General features: G+C 36.7%; 1 protein-coding gene across 1 annotated transcript in view; it reads right to left on the reverse strand.

Annotated features, from left to right (window-relative positions):
* Positions 1-664: 664 nt before the first annotated feature.
* Positions 665-22681, reverse strand: part of MOXD1 (monooxygenase DBH like 1) — a 93365-nt gene continuing 71348 nt past the window's right edge. Inside the window, exons 7-12 of the mRNA XM_045499639.1 lie at positions 21047-21213; positions 19764-19955; positions 18537-18596; positions 15239-15381; positions 3650-3818; positions 665-3148 (exon numbers count right to left, since the gene is read on the reverse strand). Of these exons, the coding sequence (XP_045355595.1) occupies positions 2978-3148; positions 3650-3818; positions 15239-15381; positions 18537-18596; positions 19764-19955; positions 21047-21213 (902 nt within the window). The 3' untranslated portion in view covers positions 665-2977. The remainder of the gene's footprint in view (positions 3149-3649; positions 3819-15238; positions 15382-18536; positions 18597-19763; positions 19956-21046; positions 21214-22681) is intronic.

Genomic DNA, 22681 nt, shown 5'->3' on the forward strand with positions numbered 1-22681 from the left:
CTTTTTCAAAGTTACCATATTTTCTAGATTTCCTTCAGCGAATAGGCATTATTACACATTAGGTTTATAATCAGGGAAAAACACAAATAAATTATAAATATTTTTGAATGATTCCAATCTCCAAGACCTCTTGCTCTTTTGTTTTGGGGGTCCTTCCTCACTCCCTGGATTTTTCAAGCCCTTTGTTCTGGACCTCCAAACTAGGCATATGCCCATCTGTAGCCAGAACCGGCAAACTGAGGAATAATCCCCCAGCGGCATGTGAGGAATAGTCCCAACCCTACTTCTCTTCTCGCCTCTCCAAAATGGTGGGCTAATGCCTAGTGGAGAAAGACCACCTGGGTCACTGTGCTGTCGGTGGGTCCTTAATTATTTCATTCACATTTGTAACTTTGTATTCTGAAATAATTTCAAACGCCAAAGAAGAGATTTTTAAAAACCCTTCACCCAAAGTCTTCAATTGTGACCATTTTACTATATTTGAATTATCATTCTCTTACTGTAGATACATAGATAGATAGATAGATATAGACAGATAGATGACAGAACTCTGAACCATTTGAAAAAACTTAAACAAGTTGAAGACATCTGGCAATATTCATCTAAGTTCAACTTACAGTTACTAGTTTAAAATTCTTGAAAAATACAACTACTAATTCTGTAATTTCATTCAAAGTAATTTATTGGAAGAAGATACTTATAATCACAGCAAAGTTTATCATACTGAAAAACAGACGGCCTATGTGTCCAACAATGAGTTTGGGTGAGCAAATCGTACGGTGTCATCATGTACAGGGCACTTCCAGTGCTCCCTTACGTTGTCCTGTTTGCTATTCATCATTGGTCTCCATAGCCATTAAAATTGAAGTTCAAAGTTCTTAATAGGTCTGCCTCTGTGCATCGCATCTGTTTTATTATCACTAGGACTCTCTTGATCCTGCCTGAGACCACCTCAGAAAAAAAATGATCACCCCAAATACCCTCAACCTCACATGGCTTTGATGAATATTGGCCTTATCACATGTTTTTCCCACCCTTCCTGCATTAAGAATCAAAGCAGGGATCACCAGACGTGGACACTCCATCCTCCACTGGTCTCAGGCACTCCTTCCTGCTGGCCTAGGAGACAGGTAATGCAACTTGACCAAGGGCAGCAGCAAAAAAGCCGGGGCTGTTCAGGAAGGTCTGCTCATTGTAAGAACAAACTAATTTAGAATTGATCAGAATCCTACCAGATTTTCAACAGATAGCCTATCCTAATTTCAAACAGAGAGTCCTGTGCCTCAAACACATACATATTCATGAGAATTCCTAAGAGAAAAAGAATGTCAGCTTTATTCTTTGCAACATCAGCTGAAGAGGTTGATTCCCTGGTTCCACCAACGCAAGCGGCCAAAAGCTGTGTATCCCTTTCTAGCCTGTAGATTCACCTTCCTGACTCAGAACACTGAAAACAAACATATCACTATGGAAGTTCCAAAGGAAATCCATTTACTCTGGCATCTCAAATTCAGACATTCTGCAGTAAAATAAACACGAAATTTCAAACGGAGAGTTTGGGATTATCGTGTTCCTCGTATAAATATCTGCATGGAAAATCACAGAATTCGATATAGCACTTATGAAATAAAAACAAGTAAACTATGAGATACGCCTCATAAATAGTACAAACATTTCAGTAAGTGGATAAATTCTGACAACCAGAAAGGAAACACTCTAAAATACGGTATTTATTCAAAAGACGATATTGTTTGCAGGAGAGAAAGGGCTTAAAAGAATGGAATACAAAATGCAACATTTTCAATCAATTTGGCTGGAAACATCAGTACTGGATCTCTTGCTTCTCTCAAGGAGCATACAAGATACCACGCAAAAACTTAATTTTATTGAGTTTATTCATACGATCCCAAAAGACTTTGCTTAAGAAATGAGGAAAGGACACACAACAAGATTTGGCTGAACTATACCAAGGAACCTAAAAGGAGACAAGATCTTCCACTGGTGACATTCTACTAAGGAAAGTTAGTTCATCAACTAATATAAAAAATAAATCTACAACAGCAACTGCGACTCCAATTGAGCCAGGATGCGGCACGTGTGACACCCAACGTGGTCAGGGAGTCACTGCAGGGACCTCACGCCCCCCTAGGTTGGCTCAGACTATCCCCCTTTGACCTGACACCTCATAAAGGACCCCTCACAGCATGGGGTTTGCAGCCAGCTACATCTTCTCCTCAGCCTACAGTCCACCATATACCATTTCCGTGTTTCTTACAGCTTCTTTCTTTTTAGAGAGTGATAGAGCTCGAGATAAACTCACCTGTCCAGTGCAGAGCAGGGAAGGATAAAGAAATGCTTTGAGATGGGTTTGGGGTCATTTGGGGGTACCAAGAGACTCAGATAAACCAAGAAACTAGAATGGGCATCTTCAAAAAGCACAGAGGTAAGGGGCCCATTGGTTTTTCCCACTCCCATTGGATTGACAATGAAACACAGAAAGAACCATTGTTGCCCTGGGGAAGTCACACCCAAAGAACAAGAAAGAGGAAGGGACACGGGAAGAGAGAGTGCTTCCTTTTACGCTGTTAAGATGGAAGTCTTCTGAGAAAGGAAGATAGAAGCCAAATGATCAAGTAAAAAGTGAAATGGCGATGATGAGTGTTCACATAACATGAAATATGGAAGGAAATCAGACACTCTTTCACTTCCACTTGACTTTGTCCGAATTTTTAAAAAGGTGGTGTTAAGTCAGCCCAGTTTTGCTTTATTGGCAATGGATACATTTTATCAGACGTATCTGAGCAAAAGAAAGAGAACCCAATCGGCATCTCTCGGGTAGACGGGGAAGGATGGTGTAGGGAGGAAGGGCGTGTGTGACGGGAAGGTCTCCACACTCCTCACGCTCTGCTCTTCATGTCCAAAGTGTCTTTGACCTGACACGTTCGGATCACAGAAAACACTGTCCCCCAGCACAGAATTATGACCACAAGTGTGTGCTGTGCCACAGGCTGCAGAGTACCATGAAACACACGAGCAGCTCAAGAGGGTGGTTTCTGGGCGGAGAAGAGGAAGAAGAGGTTCCACACACCAAGGGCTCTGCTTTATACGGTCTTTCCACGTGTGGAGGTAATGCTGTCATCCCTTGAATCTGAAAATGAAAAAGTAAACAATGCCAGTGATTGAAGAGCAGGTTCGCGGCCAGGCTCACTCAATACCCCTCCACCCCACCCCACCCCCGACTTCTGCAGGGTAAAAGGGGTGGGTGGCATGGGTGGCTGCTTAAGGAGTCAAAGGTCAAAGGAGTTGGAGCCTGAGGGATTCTGAGGGAGGTGGAGAAGAAAGCCAGATGCGCCTTTGGGATGGAGAGACACAAACCAGGCTCTGTTGCTTCTCGAAGCTCTCATCTCATCCTATCCCCGCTTCATTCCAGCCTTAGCTTAACAGCCAATCTCCCTCTTCAAAGGGAGTGGAATCAGGAGTTTTCGGTCAACCCGAGCAGTTATGGAACAAGTAAATTATCAGACATATCAAACGACAACTGAAACATCGGATTCATGGATATTTGTCCGTTCCTTAGATTTTGCCTGGAGGGGATTAGGTAACATGTGACATCTGGCTTCTCCGAAGATTCAAACAAAGTAGGGCTCACCGACCACTCCGCGTTGTCCGTCTTGGAGCATCTCACGTTCACCGGCAAGCTAAGGACAAGCTTGTTGAAGGAGAGACCTTCCTTTTTAGCCCATTTAAATTTATTCATTGCGTCCATGAAAGAGAGGTTTTTATACTGCTTGGGGCTTTTGATAATGAAAGGCCAGGTCCTGAAATTAAAGTAACCACAATTAGTCAGGTTCAGAACAAAAGCATGACACATTTCCATCACTGTTCAACATTCTAAAATAGACCTCACGCTGGTCCATTTTTACACACATAGAAAACCTAACGTAAAGGATTGATAAACCCATCAGCAATTGCCAGAAGAAATACATGCCAAGTAAGGAGTCTTTTGGAAAGAATGAAATTCCTTATTGTAGTACCAGATGGGTAATACCCTAGACAAATAATTTTGACTCAGAAAGCTTCCCCAGCCTCACAACTCCTTGCTTATGTGTTTTGGCTCTAGGTAACAACGTAACTCAGTACACGTTCAGTTCTGCTGAATGTAACGCGAATGGCGTAATGAAGAAATCTGTAGGCTTTTTTGTAAGAGACAGAAATTTCAATTCCACACAGTTGAAAAGCCTGACCCCTGCTGGCTGCCTTGTTTTGGCTTGCCTAAGAGATAATAAATGTAACAAATCTGGAACTGGACCAGTGTTCTAAAAATTCTACTGAGAAAAAAATACTCTTGCTTCTACTTGCCACTCTAAAAAAACACATTAATGTCCAAGAAAGGAAGAAGAGATCCCAGAAGAATGATACAATCTGCTTGAAAAGATACTCTTCAAGTGATGTCTTTGATTAAATGTTAAGTTTTGTGTTATTGATTCCTGAAAAAAAGAAGTGTAAGGAAGTGTTGGAACACCACCAGGATTTACATGAATAAATCCATGGGTCTTCCCAGAGATTATCATGGGTAACCAGCAGGTATTTGGCTCCCACAACATCCCAAGAAGCTATTTCAGTGGTTTTGGTAATTACCAACCAATTAATTTCGAGTTGAGGCATTTACACTTTTAATATTGGATCTTCTTCATTTATTTATGCCTTTAATTACTCGCTCTCTTACACACACAAGCTACTCAGGCACTTGGAATATTAGCTTTTTAATTAAATTGAACATCTTTTATTGACCTTTTAGAGATAATAAATTTTCAATGTCTAAAATAAAATTATTTCCCCCTTTAATAAGTGAAACAATGAGTAAACCATTGGGTAATATACAAGGACCTTTACATTCTTCATTTCTAACTTCCTTTTTCTTTTAATTAAAATCAGTATATCTTTGTTGAGTTTTAAATGCATTATTTTGTACAGAGACCTTAAAGTACCTAACTTTAAATAAAGAAAAAGCAATTGGCATCACACTACACTAAACACAGCTAGCAATGACCTAAAATCTATAGCATTCAAAATTTAAACATCCTGTGAAGACTTGTAGAGATGTAAATCAGAATTCGTATAAAATAATAACTTGAAAGGGGCCCATTATGTTTACATACAAAGTCCTTTTAAACACACGAAAAATTACAGCTAAGTTTTATTAAAAATAAAAGTTTTAAAATCAAATATTAAAGGGGCGTCTGGGTGGCTCAGTCGGTTGGGCATCCGACTTCAGCTCAGGTCATGATCTCCTAGTTCATGAATCGGAGCCCCGCGTTGGGCTCTGTGTTGACAGTTCAGAGCCTGGAGCCTGCTTGGGAATCTGTGTCTCCCTCTGTCTCTGTCCCTCTCCCGCTTGCGTTCTGTCTCTCTCTTCACAGAAATAAATAAACATTAAAAAACTTAATTAAACATTAAAAATAAAATTTGCTTTTCAAAAAAAAAGATGTCTTTCTTGAAATAACGAAAATCAATTTCACAACCAGGGAGAAATGCTGGAAGGAAATCATCAGCCTGTAATTCCCTAAAACACCACAAGGTGGCACTGGAATCTGTACTAAGGCGCTAAAGCGGCTTAAATCCGCTGCGCTGTCTGCTGCCTTGCAGGTAAGAGTGAATAGAGTATTATACGTAGATGAAATCTTTAAAAAGCTTTGCTGCTAGAATAAATCAGGAAACTAGTTGTTGGTTTTGGTTTTTTTTTTGTTTTTTTTGAGATTTCACAGCATAAAGTAACAGAAGTGCTGTCAGCAAACTTGCTAATTTACTGTAAATATATGAAAAAGGATCTAGAAAAGGGCAAACCTAATGGCTCATGTGATGACAGCATGACTGGGGCTGGTGACCTCGGGACATGGCTGTGACCCTCTCTCGTATGGCAGCTTGACTCATATTTATTGTCTCCTCTCCATTCCTGCTGACGTCGTTCAGGCCTCTATTCTATAATGATATCACCCCAACAAACCTCCCACCCTCTCCAGCCTATGCTACCCCATATTTCCTGATTACCCCTGGAGAAAAAAGAAGAAGAGACAGAAAGAGGAGAAATCCTGAAAAGGTAAATATTTTTCCTTAAAAGACTAAGCTTTAAACCAGAAACAGGTAACTTTGAAGTAGAAAGTTCTGCTCTCACCTGGGACCGGGAGCTGGTTAGGAATATTAGGAATGGTCTAGAAATTCAGTTACATTTCTGCATATCTGAGCAGTGTGTAAATGTCTACCCAGATGCATCTATAAATAAGAGGGTATTATTTATATATCACTGTAGTTGATAAAAACAAATTATATTAACATGATGATTTATTATGGGTGAGAAGTCTTCCTTTGCAAATTTAATTGACAAGTTGATTTAACTATATATATATATATATATATATATATATATATATATATATATATAAATGAAATGAACTTAGACTACCCTAAATAATTTGGGGAAAAGAAAAAAAAATGACAAAATTTTGGGACTTACATGCTTTTATTTCAAGATCTATCATAAAACTATGATAACAGAGAGTGATACGAGAGAAAGGCTAAATATGAACATCAATGAAACAGAATTCAGAGTCCAGAAATAGCCAGTATATGATCTAATGATTTTCAACAAACATTCCAGGGCAATTCAATAGGAAAAAGGTAGGTTGTTTTTTTGTTTTTGTTTTGTTTTTTTAGTCAAATGGTTCTTGAATAACTTGATATTCATGTGAAAAACAATGAACCTAGATATTTACCTCTTAACACACACAAGAATTTACTCAAAATGGATCATCAACCTACATATAAAAGCTGAAAACTGTAAACTTTTTAGGGAAAAAAAAAAGGCTATTCCAAAGAAAGCTCCTATGAACATTATTGTATTAGTCTTTGTTATGGACACATGTTTGGCATTTTCTGAGCTAGCACGTTGTGGCTGAATCACTGCATTGGATACTAAATTTATGTTTATCTCATAAGACTCTCAAAATATTCTCCAAAATGATGTACCCTTTACAGTCTTTACATTCTTTACAAAAAAAAAAAAAAAAAAAAAAAAACAGGAGAAAGAGCTCTTGGGTAGGCAAAAATTTCCTACACAGAATATCAAAAGCACAAAATAAACAAAAATGATAAAATGGTCTTCAAAAAATACAATTAAAAAATGAAAATGAAAATCTCCACAGACTAGGAGAAATTATTTGTAAAATGTATCTGACAAGAAGCTTCTATCTTAAGTATAAAGAATTCTTTAAAAATATAAAGAACTTGGGCGCCTGGGTGGCTCAGTCGGTTAAGTGTCTAACTCTTGACTTTGACTGAGATCATGATCTCATGGTTCTTGAGTTCGAGCTTTGCATCAGGGTCCACACTGACAGCACAGAATGTGCTTGGGATTCTCTCCGTCTCTCTCTCTCTACACCCCGCCCCCTTCGCTCGCTCTTGTGTGTGTGCTTTCTCAAAATAAATAAATAAACTTAAAAAACTTAAAAAAAGAAAACAAGTAACCCAATGAAACAATGAACAAAACTTTGAACAATTAAAAAGAAACATATATAAATGACCAATAAGCATATGAAAAGTGGCTCAACACTGTTAGTCATAAGAGAAATGGAAAATAAAACCACAATAAGGTACCACTATGTAGTAGTGGTAGTACTTTAGTATTTTAATGTAGTACACATTAAAATAAATAAAATCTAAAATATAATCTAAAATATCAATAAAATTTTAATAAATAAAATCTAAAATATCAATAATACAAAACACTGCGCATAATGTTAAACAATAGGAGCTCTTAGACATTATTGGTGAGAATGTAAAAGGTACATCATTTTGGAGAATATTTTGAGAGTCTTAGGAGGTAAACATAAATTTAGTATCCAATGCAGTGATTCAGCCACAACGTGCTAGCTCAGAAAATGCCAAACATGTGTCCATAACAAAGACTAATACAATAATGTTCATAGGAGCTTTCTTTGGAATAGCCTGAGACTGGAAACAACCCAAATGCCTTTTTTAAAAAATTTAATGTTTATTTACTCTTTGAGAGAGAGACATAACATGAGTGGGGGAAGGGCAGAGAGAGAGAGAGAGAGACAGAATCAGAAGCAGGCTCCAGGCTCCAGGCTCCAAGCTGTCCGCACAGAGCCCAATGCGGGGCTTGAACCCACGAACTGTGAGATCATGACCCGAGCCAAAGTCAGATGTTTAACTGACTGAGCCACCCAGGCGCCCCAGACCCCAAATGCCTTTCAACTGGTGAGTCAATAAATGAATTTTGGTGTGTCCACACCAAAGAATAGAACTCAGCAATAAAATGGAATGGAATTCTGACACATGCACCAGCATAGATGAATCTCAAAAACCTCCAAATGAAAGAAGTCAGGCATGAAAGAGTACGTGCTATAAGATCCCATTTTTATAAAATCTAGAAAAGATTGAACTAATGTGACGACAAAAAGCCAGTTTGCTGTTTCCTGGGGTTTTGTGTGGGAAGTGGGGTTGTCTCCAGATAGCAGAATAGAACTTTTGGGGGTGATGAAAATGTCCTATATCTTGTCCGTGCTGGGGTCAAGTAGGTATACACATCTGAGAAAACAGTATAGTTAAAACAGGTGCATTTTGTCGTGTGTAAGTTCTACCTGTAGCAATTGGACGTTAAAAAATAAATAAGAAAACAGAAATCAAAACATACCAACAGGCTGATGAAAAAAAGATGACAGAATGCCATACATTTTATAATCTAATTGTTGAAGAAAAAAGCCAGGAAGTCTGACCTAACAAGACATAACTTCTAATCCTTTTGACACCCCAAGAATATATGAATATTGGGAAGCCCACAGTAAAGTTGTCTCCCTAACTGTAGAGACCCCATGATGTGAGGCCTCAGACGTTCCTCTGTGAAAGGGGATTCAATCCCAACCAGTTAGAAAACTTCCTTGGGGCGCCCCTGGCTCGCCCAGTAAAACACGTGACTCTTGATTTCTGGGTTGTGAGTTCGAGGCCCATGTTACGTGTAGATTACTTAAAAATAAAAATCTTTAAAAAAAAAGAAAGAAATAAGAAAGAAAGAAAGAAAGAAAGAAAGAAACAAGCCTTCCTCAGTAGATTTTCTAAAAAACATCCAAGGAAGGAATAACCCATGCACTGTAATACAAAGTTAACAGTTCCACCTCTATACCCACAGCCCTTTACCCTCAAAATATAGTAAGGTGTGTACATAAAATATGTGAGCTGAACCTCAGACTGTGGTGTAGAAAGATAGAAAGCTACTGTCAGATTTGTTTAGAAGGTAGACAAGAATTCACTCACATTTTTTTTCAGAGCAAAGAGAAGTGTTAGACAGAATTAGCTCAGCATAAGCAAGAAATGACATAACAACCCTGCAAACATAGGGTAAAGAACTTCTATTACATTTCATGAAAAGAGACAGAAAAAGTTGACTCTAGTAGAAAATATAAACCAGTGATACTGGAGAGAATTCCCATAAGTGTTTCATGTTGTAAATTTATTTAATAAAAACATGAATTGAATTAAATAAGAGCCCGCATACAAGAATTCAGAACAACTGAATGAGATGAAAAGGTAGATAGCAGACCAATGGAAATAAATTTAGGACAAACCAAATTTAACACCAAATAAATCAGAAAAAGCAAGAAGCAGAAGAACCCTTCCAAAAAACTACAAGAGAAAGTACTTGTGAAAAATTCCAAATAGATTTTCAAAAAACTTTGTAGATATAATATAAGAAAATTTCCCTGAAATGGAAAAAAAAAATAAGTGAATATATGAAAAACATTTCATGTTTCAGGAAAATTGAATGCAGATGTTCCATACTGAAGTATGTTCAGTTTAACTTATGAATTCTACAGGTAGACGAAGAATGTTTGCATTCATCCAAAGAGACTTCCCAAGGGAAGGGGAGGGTATGACCTCAAAACGTTATATCCAACCAAATGCTGTCCAAATATAAATGCAGAAATTCTCAAATACAAAACAAAACAAAACAAAAAGCCCCAGTCATAAAGCATCTGGAAGCCCCGCTTGATTAACTAACTTGCAGATAACATTCTGATGAATCAAACGAAAGAACTCAGAAATGCAGAAATCCTATAAGATTAGGGATTACCACTGAATCTATTTAACTTTAAAATTTTCATTAAATATTGTAAGACTTTGGTTTGAGAATTATATGCATAAATTTAAAACCTTGCAAATACAAAATTATAATATGACTAATAAATACTTGGAAGTACGGAAAAGGACGTGAGAGAAAATATAAAAGTATGAATGTCCTCATCTTTTATGATGTAAAGTATGTGGGACATTTTAATGTCTTTTACAATCTATGTTCTCAACATTTAAGACCCGTTTACAAAATATTACCCCTTGTGGCTAAAACCAACAGCAGCAACAGCATTCATCTGAAGTTCAACAACTGTTCAGTTTTAGTTTAGTGGTTTTTAAAAAAAATTTTTTTAATGTTTATTTATTTTTGAGACAGAGAGAGACAGAGCGTGAACGGGGGAGGGTCAGAGAGAGAGGGAGACACAGAATCCGAAGCAGGCTCCAGGCTCTGAGCTGTCAGCACAGAGCCCGACGCGGGGCTCGAACTCACGGTCCGCGAGATCATGACCTAAGCCGAAGTCGGATACTTAACCGACTGAGCCACCCAGGCGCCCCTAGTTTAGTGTTTTCATATAAATTAAACAAAATTACGATTTAATGTTTTTATTTTAAACAGTGCACAAGTTATAATCTTTATTACAGTTAATTTATTCATCTTTATAGCAACACCTCCATAGAAAGATATCTGTAATAACCTTCAATTAATGTTAATATTGTTTATTTCTTTTCTTATGTATTAAAGTTTATTTATTTTGAGAGAGAGAGGGCGTGTGCATGTGCACATGTTGAGCAAATCAGGGAAAGACAGAAAGAGAGAGGGAGAGAGATAATCCCAAACAACCTCCATCATAGCACTGAGCCTGACTCAGGGCTCAATCTCACAAAGCATGAGATCATGACCTGTGCGGAAATCAAGAGTCGGACACTCAATGAACTGAGCCACCCAGGAGCCCCAGTATTGTTTATTTCTAACAGAATTTGAGATGATTGCTTGTGTCTTTTTTTTTTAAAACCTTTTCTTCTGCACTCCTTAAAAGCCCTATAATAAGCATGTGGGATTTTTACACATTGTAAACATAAAGTGACTTTTCCTACAAAGAAAAATACAAACACGACCCTTGATTCTTTTTTAGAAATAGAATAAATTATATCAAACTTTCCATCACATAAGCCTCACTGGAACTACATCGTGTTGATGTGTGGTGCAGCAGAGAATACAGAATTTATCTAAACTCATGATCTATTCTGTTATCTGATCTTTATGAGTGTTTTGTTTTTCCTTAAGCCTCGCCAGATCTGTAGGAGGCAGAGAAAAACTGCATCCCTTAGAACAGACAAATCCTGAGACAGGATGTAGTTGTCTCTATGTTTCTATCAGCTCCTCCTCTAATCCTAGGATTGTTACTGAATGTTTGAAATAAGACAAAGCACCTAACTAATCATTATATTCAAAGCACAGAATACGAGATTTGGGGCTACGTTTTAAGTGATATTCCTCTTGAGTACTGTATCCTGAAACCAAATTCACAACATTCTCTTAAATAAAACAGAAAACAAAATCACCCCAACTGTCTCTCTTTCTGATCTTTTAGCCAGCACCTTGTTGGTTTGGCTTTCAGTAACATTTATGTCAATGTGATAAGCTAACTTGAAAGACTGATTTAAAGCCTAAACATAATTTTATAACAGAGCCTCCTTTTCACTTGTATTTTTGAAGAATGCCTAAATTGAACCATGTAGTTAAATGGTTCTGTGTGGGCAATGACATCTCAAAACTGGTCCTGTTCTGTGAAGCAATTCTCCTTGTCTTTTTAAGAAATGAAAAACCCAGCTTCAATATTTCCTGGGGGAGACCAAAGGTGTGGACGCAGAGCTCTCTGTAACTTGGAAGCGGAGCATTTTCAGAGGATCTACACAAGTTGAACACCAAAGAAAATAATGAGGCCGTAGAATACACTTTTGAACCTCATCGCCTTGTAAAACAAACAGCTTTCAATGTCCATGTGTTTTCAAGATTCTCTCAGATTAACCCTTGAATAGGAAAAGTTTCTAGCCAATATGTAAAAACAAAACAAAACAAAACAAAAACCAATATTCTAAAGGGAAAAAAAAAAGACTACCAAGTCTTTGTAAGAGATAATGTTGATATTTTAATTTTTGTTTTTTTCAACGTTTATTTATTTTTGGGACAGAGAGAGACACAGCACGAACGGGGGAGGAGCAGAGAGAGAGGGAGACACAGAATCGGAAACAGGCTCCAGGCTCTGAGCCATCAGCCCAGAGCCCGACGCGGGGCTCGAACTCACGGACCGCGAGATCGTGACCTGGCTGAAGTCGGACGCTTAACCGACTGCGCCACCCAGGCGCCCCGATAATGTTGATATTTTAAACAAGACTATCCCCTAGTGTTTTTAGAATGACATTTTACATACTGTTTGGATAGTCACTACTATTTTATTTTTTGCATATGTAATTATTTATTTGGAAGAAACAGGCAGATATCTAGCTACCTACCAGAGGTAGGCGAACAATGCAAACACTAGCTCCTTCATTGCTTATGTAGATATGATGTTGAACAGCCTCTTAATCCCTGAATTTCCACTTCCTCTTCTATAAAAATAGGATTGTAAGCCCTACTCTACCTATTGGAAGTGTGTGAAAACAATTAAACGAAATTATACATACGGAAATACTTTATAAACTACAAACTAATTTACACAAGCATTTTGTTATTTGTATTTTAGTAGATACAGATTTCTGATGGTCATTGGGTTGTCTGGATAGGAACTCACTAGAATGTATTCACAGATAGTAAGTACAATTCAAAAGAAGAGTGCTCTTAGTTCATAATCTACAATCTCTATAACATTTTGGAATAAAAAAGTAGACCATAATTATATTCTACTCAGTGAGTGCATTTACCACATGCTCATTAAGGGTTTTTTAATCCTTAAACACACTCCCTCAAAGATCTATGTGTTTCTTTTGCCCAATTTCATCAGTCTCTTTTATTTTGAAAAGTCCTAATCATTAGAAAATTCTTCCTTGTATTAAAACAAAACCTATGCTCCAAAATTTCTACCAGCCACTCTAATTCTTCTTTGTGCTATTACCAAGAATGAATAAAATCATTTCTCCTACATCAGCCCTAATATATTCAAAGCAGAACTTTTGATTTCTGCTTCAAATCTGTTTCCCTACAGCACTCACACATCCTCATTTTCCCCTTCCTCTTTTTTTCCCCTCATCATCTCCCTGAAATGCCATCAATCAACAAGTCCAGTGTGTGCTATCTTGAGAAAGTAACCTGCTTGCAACCATTGCTCATTAGTTCTACTGCCATCACCTTGGTCCCAGACACATTCACCTCTCAACTGGGCAATCACAACAGTCTCCTGGTTGGTATTATTATTTCCAATCTGGTCCTCCTAGAGTCCTTTCTCAATTCAGCAGCCAAATCAATTTTGTTTATATCCAATAGCGTTTTCTTTGCACTTAAAACCCAGTCTTTAGGTCACCTATAAAGTCCTACATGATCTTTGTGTCACCTACAAAATCCCACTTGAAGTCAGACCTCCTCACTTATTCTCTGCCGTGTTTCACTCTGTTCCAGCCAAACTCGCTTTCTGGCTGTTCTTTGAACATGCTACCTTCATACCCACCATAAGGTCATTACAGTGGCTCTTCTGTCTGCAAACAGTATACTTTAGATCTTTCCATGGCTGGCTCTTCATCACTGAGGTCTCTGCTCAAACATCACCTCCTGCCATGGATTGAATGTTTGTGTCCCACCCACCACCACCACCCCTGCCCCTCTGCCGCAAATTCATATGTTGAAATCTTAACACTCAAGGTGGATGGTATTATGAGGTGGGGTTTTAGGGAGGTGATTAGCTCATGAGGGCAGAGCTCTCATGGGATTAGTGCCCTCATAAAAGCAGCTTGAGAAACCTCCCTTGCATCCTCTGCTATGTGAGGTTACAGTGAGAAGATGGCCATCTCCATTTACGAGGAAGTAAGTCCTCACCAGACACTGAATCTGCTGGCACCTTGATCTTGGACTTCCCCGCCTCCAGAACAGTGAGCAATAAATTTCTATTTATAAGCTACTCTGTCTATGGTATTTATGTTACAGCAGCCTGGACAGACTGAGATACCTTCCCAGAGAGGCTTTTACTACCCTACTGACAACAGCTACATACCTTCTTCACTGTCTCAATTATTTTCATAACATTTACTAATATCTAAAATTTCATATTTATATTATTTATTCCCTCTCTCCCTCTGTAGCGTATATTCCCAAGAGGGCAGGAATAATATGTATCTTGCTAATTATTTATCTTAAGTAGTTTCTATGATGTGCAATTGTGCAGACAGAGTGAACCTAGCAAGCCTGAGACTTCCATCCTTAGAAATGCCCATTTGGAAGGCTGGCCTTTGGCTGATGTCAAGGAACTTAATTAGTAAACAATTTCCTATACTGATATAAAACTTTCTCTAAATGAAGAGTGACTCATTGCACCTAGAGTATTTGTACAAACAATGCAATTTATGTTGACCATCTGCTTTCCTTCTAAGAGTCTAGATTTTGGTACTTAACTAGGCATAGAACACCTATGTAACCAGCCCTTCATAAAAACTCTGAGTATTGAGTATCCAATGAGTATCTCTGGTTGACAACATTTCATGCATCTTGTCATACTTTGATGCTAGTGTTATTAAGTACATTTTGTGTTATTCCACTGGAGAGGCCCCTTGGACACTTGTACTGGGTTTCCTCTGGACTTGGCCCATAACCTTTTTCCTTTTGTTAATTTTGCATTGTATTCTTTCTCTGCAATAAATGTCAGCCATGAACACAGTAATAGGCTGAATCCCTTTGGTCCTTTTAGAAAATCACTAAACCTGGCAGGAGTCTTGGGGACCTGGATATGCCAACCAAGAAGCTCACCTTGTCACCCAGCTAAAAAAAAAAAATAAATAAATAGGATAGGACTTGAAAAAATTCTATAACGTGGTGGTAAATCCAATATGAAGACAAGCCCATCCTTCTCTGAAGTATACTATCCCACTACGAAATCCATTTACTACTTACGTGACTGGCCTATAGATCTCCTTAACGCCAATGAACTGAAGTTGTTCCATAATGTCAGGAATACTTGCACATCGAGTAAGATTAATTCTTGGGTAATAAAGAAGGTATGAAAGACACATTTCATTCCTGGTGCTTAATCCTCCCTGAAAATGGAGATGTTTTATTTAGAAAAGTATATGTTCCACCAACTTTGACACAGCACCCAAGCCACCAATGTCATACAATTCCATCCAGCTTTAATAAATCTTAAACCTGAAAAATAATAATCTCCTTGACAATTTGATCTTTAAAAAAGGTAGACACACGTTGAAAAATTAATAGAATTATTTCCATCTCTTTAAAAGTTGCCTTTCTTTAACAACCTAATAATCTCTTTCAAGTTCTATTCATATGATGTGAACTTCTCACCACAGTGAGGATTATGTGGCTGTTTGATTAACAAACAGGTTATGAATCAGTCAGTTTGATGGAATCTTTGCCCTATTGCACTGAATTTTCTATAGTCTTGTTTTCATGTGTATCGACATCAGCAGATGCATACCACAGGGAAGACAGGTTTCACATTTTGCATCCAGGTAATAAACTATCTACTGAAATTAAGAAGATCAAAGCTTCTCAGAAGAACAGAATCTAGAATAGAATCTAGAGTTGCTACAATATATTATCCACAGTGTTGAATTTTCAACCAAAGGTTATTAAATATAAAAAGAAACAGGAAACTGTGATCTGTGCTCAGGAAAAAAAAAGTTAGCAGCAGAAACTGATTGTGAGAAGATACAGATGCTGGATTTAGTAAAAACTTAAAAACACATATAAATATGTTTAAAGAGTTAAAGAAAGATGTTCGAGTAATTAAAGGCAAATACGTTAAAAATGAGTAAACAAGCAGAGAATGGCACCAGAGAAAGGAAAACATAAAAAAGGACAAAATAAAAGTTCTGGAGTTAAAAGTTATCATCATTGAATAAAAAGTCACAGGATGGGTTTAACAGCCAATTTGAGATGGCAGAAGAAAGAATCAGTGACCTTGAAGATAGATCAATAGAAATTTTCCAATCCAAAGGACAGAGAGAGAAAAAAAAAAGTATAGAAAATGAAAATATCCCAGAAAATATCTCAAAATGCAATATTAAATGTTCTAATATACATGTAATTAGAATTCTACAATGAGAAGGAAGAGAAAAAAAGGGTAGAAAAAATATTTGGAAAAATAATGGCTGAAATCCTCCCAAATTTAGTGAAAAACATGAACTTACAGACCCAACAAATTGCCAAAGATAAATATGAAGAGAGCAATACGTAGACACGTCAGTCATACAGATGAAAGACAAAGAGAACATTTTGAAAGCAGCAAGAGAAAAATGACACATAGCATACAGGCAAACAATAATAAAAATGACAGATGACATTTTGTCATAAGTGATGGAAGAAACAAAAAGATATTGGGATTATAGGAGCTCCTGGGTGGCTCAGTCGATTAAGAATCTTTCTCTTGATTTTGGCTCAGACCACAATCTCACGGTCGTGAGATTGAGCCCCACGTGGGACTCCTCACTGGGCATGGAGCCCGCTTAAGATTCTCTGTCTCCCACTCTCTGTCTCTCCCCTGCTAGTGTTCTCTCTCATCTGTATACCCAGATGTGCTAATATTCTTTAATGGAAACTCCATCCTTTGCCACTTAAATAAATGCCATGTCTATTCTAAACCAAGTTTCCGTACAGGGGGTTTATAGGCCAGTCTCCAAAGTTCCTATTATGTTCTACTGTTCTAACTCTGGACCCAAGTACACTATCGATCACCATAGCTTTAAAATAGTCTTCATATCCAATGGCTTGTCTCCACCTTTTACTTTTTAGTAGTGTCTTGCCTATTATTAACCTTTGCTCTTCTAGGTAGATTTTAGAATCAACCGATTCCATATAAAAGCTAAAACTAAAATTTTTAGAAATACATTTTTTAAAAAGAGAAAATCTTTGCAACTATGACTAGGCAAAGATTTCTTAGGATACAAGAATCTAAAGTCATAAAATTTCTGTGAATTTTTTATTGGAATTACATCAAATTTTTAGGCCAATTTGAACAGAAAGATTACTTTATTGGGCTTTTCTATCCATGAACATAGTATCTCTTCATTTCTTTTCGTGTACTGTAGTGTTTTGCAATCATGATTTATAATTTTTTCCAGAGACCAAGTAATATTAGATGTTAAGTAAATATTAGGTTTTATTTTTATAGAACTTCTTGAGATAGTTTCTTATATACTAAAATACAGTTAATTTTAGATACCAATTTTCAGGGGGTTTTTGATGTAGAAAATTACAATGTCTGTGAATACTGTGTTTTGCTCCTTTGCTTCTTCCTTTCTGATCCATAGATATTTTTTTTTCTTTCCCAGTAATATGTTGAATAGAAATAGTGATAATAAATACCTATCTTCTTCCTGATATTAAATTAGTACTTCCAATATTTCATTTAGTTAGATATTTGCTACAGATTTTTCATAGGTAAGCTGTATCTGGTTAAGGCACTTCTCTCCTATTCCTGGTTTGTGAAATGTTCTTTTTTTTTTTTTTTATGACTGACTTAAATTTTATGAAGTCTTTTTCTGCCCCTATTGACGTGGTCACATGTCTTTTTCCTTCAATCTCTTAATGTAGAATGGTATTAATATATTTTCTATTTTAAACCAATTTTACCTTCCTTAGCTAAATTAATCCCAAATTTGCTCTAACATTTCATTTTTATATGATGCAGAATTTGGTTTGTCAATACTCTGTCAAAGATATTTCCATCAGGTGCATGTTGCTGACCTCTTTCATACTGTCATCATCAAATTTTAGTATTAAGAGTATGCTGACTTCATAAAATGAGTTGGTGGGAGATGTTCTCCGGAAGAGACTGGGTAAGGCATGAATGTTTGTCAGGACTCCCCAGTCAATCTGTTTGGTCAGAAGAGCGACCTTAGGGTCATACAATTCATTCTTCCTTTTGAAGTCTCGATTTATCTAAGTCCAGACTCAAGCAGATGGTCATTTGTGATCACAGGTCTTTAATAAGTTTTGGTGAGGAAAAACTAAAAGACTAGAGATAGCTTTTCATGAAAGAGCAAATAAATTCTACTGCAAATATTGCTATAGTATCACTAGTTAACCTGATAAAATGCTAAAACAGCTCTAACTTCTCTTTTATGATGTTTCATGCTCAAGAGGTTCAGGAACTTTGCCTCTAAATTGGAATGCTTTTTACTTTTTCTCCTTCTCCACAAATGAATTTTAATAATAATAAAAATTTTCTTACCCAAGTCATCCGGGCTCTATCTTTTGTGTTGTAACGACACTCAGTAATGAGATTATCTCCCTAAAACATAAAAATAAAAGCTTTCAGATTGGAGTCTAGTTTGCTTTATTTATGTAATCCATTTGTAGGCCAATAGTTTTACTTGCTACATGAGTAGATTCATTAAGCAATTTGATTCAGGGAGACCTTTGATCTACTTAATTCTAAGAATACTAGTATAATAAACAAGCAAACAAACAAATAAGGCTCTCTCAGGCCATATTCCACCATGTTCTAGCTGAATGACCTTAAATAAGAAAAGAATTAACTGGGCACAATTTATTTATTTAAAAAGTAATATATAAAATAACTGTTATTTTGCACAGCTGTTGTGAGGAGATTAAATGATACAACACACACTTAGCTCTTAGATTAAACATTTCATAAATGTTAGCCATGGATACTAGTTATTGTGTTACCTCTTTGTTTATATTGTTTTCTTTAAAAGTCTTTAGTCATGTCTTTATTTCCTTACAACAGAATTCTGAAGCAAAATAATAGTAATGTATTGCTCCAGTGTTTTCTAACCTTTTGAACAATTCAGTACGCATAGAAAATAATTTTTTTTTTTATGGCTCACCCCTCAGGTAAATGGACAGACGGCTATTCATAGACCAAAGACAGCTCGCTCTGGGTGTTGGTCCCTAGATTTGCTCTCCCTGGCCTACTGCTCAGAAGGTGCAGAGATCAATATCTCACCCATGCTCTTCCATAAACCCAAGTATTGTTGCAAGCTGGATTACAGAGTATAGTATAATTAGTTCTGTCCAAAAACTTTGTCAGATGAAAGAATTATCCTTATATTCATTTTCACTGAACTGTAACTTCCCCAAACCATCCTATGGTACAAAAAAGATCTCTGATTTTTCCCATCACCAGAATTGCCATGCAAAGGTTTCCTGGAAAGTTAAGTAAGAAAAGAGTAATGTTTGGTACTCAGAAACCAAGTTTTCATTTTCTTCTTAAAACAACTTGAATTGCCCGTGGGAATAGTAAGAAAAATGAGTTTTGATTTTGGAAAAGAGATCAAACACATTCCATCTGGGTTGTGCAACACCCACAGTGGGTGGTTTAAAGAAAGTGAATACGATGAGCAATTCATTTTACACACAGCAACCTTGCTAAATCTCAGCTGATATATGTCTTGACTTTTCTAATATTCAGTGAAAGAGAAGAAAGCATTCATACTGGTAAGATTGTTTGTTCTTCCTTTAGATACTGAAACTCCTGAAAATTGAAGTCAAAATCATCATCATAAGCCAGTAATCTCAATTCCTCCCCTTTGCGAAAATGACGGAGCCTGATGCCCCTGCCCGCCAGGTGAGCATGAAGAAGCACAGCAAACACATGGATTCCACTTGGCTTTTCAGCTTCCAGAGCCTAAGGGCAGGGCACACAGAGGAAGACACAATTAGCCCAAACAAGCGCATGTTCAGACAGTTCACAGTAAAAGAGACTTGGAGGGACAACTAAGAAGAAAATCTAAAGCAATTTAAGTGAATGCTTGAGCAGCCAAACATTTTGAACTTGGATTTTTTCATGACTTATTCCTAGCAGGGTTATTAGCTTTGTGAAGGAACGTTTGTAGGGAGAGAAGAAAGGGAACGAATGCTTACTGGGGACCTACAGAACCACTCCTAAATATTATCTTTATTTTTCCTTCTCTTAGGAGGTAAAGAGTCAATCAAAGCTCCTGGCAAAAAGACTCCAGTATGTTAGTGACCTGTAAATGGAAACTCTTAAAAGGACAAGTCATTCCCACTTTTTAAGATAAGAAAACCAAGTGGAAGAATGGAATTATGTGAATTGTCCATGGTCCTACAGCTAGTAAATGATGTCATGGCAATTTGCATCATGGTCTAAATAACTCAAAGGGCTCAATCTTTCCACTTCATCCATCTGCCATCTGTCTACAATTCTTTATGGTTCATAAAGAATATGATCGAATATGATTGAAATATGTTTGCTTAAGAAAAACAGACCTATAAATGGAAGTAGCCATTATTAAATACTTAAAATATTTTTTTCTTATCCAATATGTATTTTTATATTAGGTATTCTTGCTCTTTGGTTTAAGTAGGGAAACTATAAGCAGAGAAAAGGAGAAAAAATTGAAAATGAGTAATGGAAAAAAAAAACAAATGTAGATGAAAGGTAGAGAAATGCAAAAGACACTAGATAACCAAAGGTAGAAATTGTAAAAGAGAAAATAAAGTGTCCAATATGAAATAAACAAAGGAAGTAGGTCAGGAAGAAAAACATCCTGGATATTAGTCTTGTCCAGAATTCTACTCCTATAGACTTCAAGATTTAAAAAATCATCAGATGTCTTCCCACGATGATAAATAATGGCTTTAAAACATGACAACAAGAAAAAGAGTGGTAATAATAAACATGAGATTTTCCAAACATAGTTTTCTAAGAGCATTATTCTGTAAGTGGCAGCTCACAGACTCAGATGTTCCACATACCTCTTCTAGGCATTCCAGAGTGCAGTGACCCTCAGACCGAAATTCAGGCATCCCTGGAGGGATGGTATGGAAGAGGCTTACCCAGAGGCCAGCCTCAATCACCCCAGCATCGTATTTCCTTATATCTGTTGTATGAAATAACCTCAGTCCAGAATTATCTATTAAGCCTGGAATGCGAGCATATAGTTAAAAGTGAGTTTGAGTTCTTAAAAAAATAAAAATAAAGGTTCTCCACATTCAGTTGAAATGGGTTTATTCATTTTCCTTAAAACTTCATAAGGGAAAGAATTACAAATAAAGATCACTGAAATACAACATTCAGTTTCACAAATGGGAAGTAAAAGACAAGTCGCCATACTGTCTGCAACCATTTTTGACTTCCAGAGCATACCATGGGAAAAATGTTTGTGTGGTCTAGCTGATATAGTCCACAATTATCTAACATAAAGACAAAAGGGAAATCCTAAAGTCACTCAATAGAATGTAGAATAACTCAACAAAAGTTTTATTTTATATTGTTTTCAGGTAAAGTTCAGTAACATTTCTACAAAGGGAGAAACCCCTTGGCCTAGAAACCATCTGCTAATAGAATAAACTACTAGTGATAACGTTCTTTATAGTTTGCCACCATTCTTTTAATCATTCAACAACGGTCACTCAATCAACAAAAAATAGTAAGAATCTATTATGTGAATAGCATGCATGATAATAGGCATGGGGGGATTAACGATGAGTAAGACACATTCCTTACTGTGACAGTTTTCATAGAGGGGAAAGTATGACCCAAACCCTTCATAAATTTGTTCCACTGACTTGGGAATTAATTGACTCCTTTCTGGAGGGTTGACTTACCTACCTGTGACTACCAAAATGATGGTTTGGAACAACTGACATATACATAAATTTATATTAATTGGTGTGATTAGTTTTATTGTTTCTCTTTCCCACCACACTATAATTTCCATGAGGGTGGTTTGGTTTGTATCATAAAGCACAGACCCAAGACAAAGTTGGTGCTCAGTATTTGCTGAATGGTTTCATAAATCAATGGAAAATAGCAACTTTCATTTGCTTCTTTTGATAGCTTCATATTGAATCTTTCAACTTTTTGGTTTTGGAATATTACATAAGTCGATTTAGAAAAGTAGATTTAGAAATCAAATGTAAATACGCTCATCTCTTCATTTCAATATCATATTACGCAGTGTCACTGCATAAATATTTCTTAAGCATATTTACGGTTTTCCTACCATACAACAAAATCTTAATATTATCTAGTGATGAATGGCAGCTTTTCATATGTGCAGTTAGAAAGAAAATGTTTCATAAACACTGTGTATTTAGGACTAATTTACATCGCAAATAGAAAAATCTATTATTCTACTTTCTGGAAAGTAGCATGCAAATTGTTTTTTTAAGATCAGTGACCACACATGCCCATTTGCCTGGTTCAGTGCTGGTTAATCACTTTTGTCCCAGTATAATTATTAATAGTACTCTCTTTCGCTCTAAAGAGTATCCTAATTTGGATGACAAATATATAGGTTAATTCTTTCTAACAATGATGCTAGTTTGTTTCAACTCTGTTAAGTTAGGTGTTCTAAAACTTTTAAAAATCAGAGGTAGAATACACGA

This window comes from Leopardus geoffroyi, chromosome B2 (assembly GCF_018350155.1).
Source record: "Leopardus geoffroyi isolate Oge1 chromosome B2, O.geoffroyi_Oge1_pat1.0, whole genome shotgun sequence".
In the NCBI taxonomy this organism is placed as follows: domain Eukaryota; kingdom Metazoa; phylum Chordata; class Mammalia; order Carnivora; family Felidae; genus Leopardus; species Leopardus geoffroyi.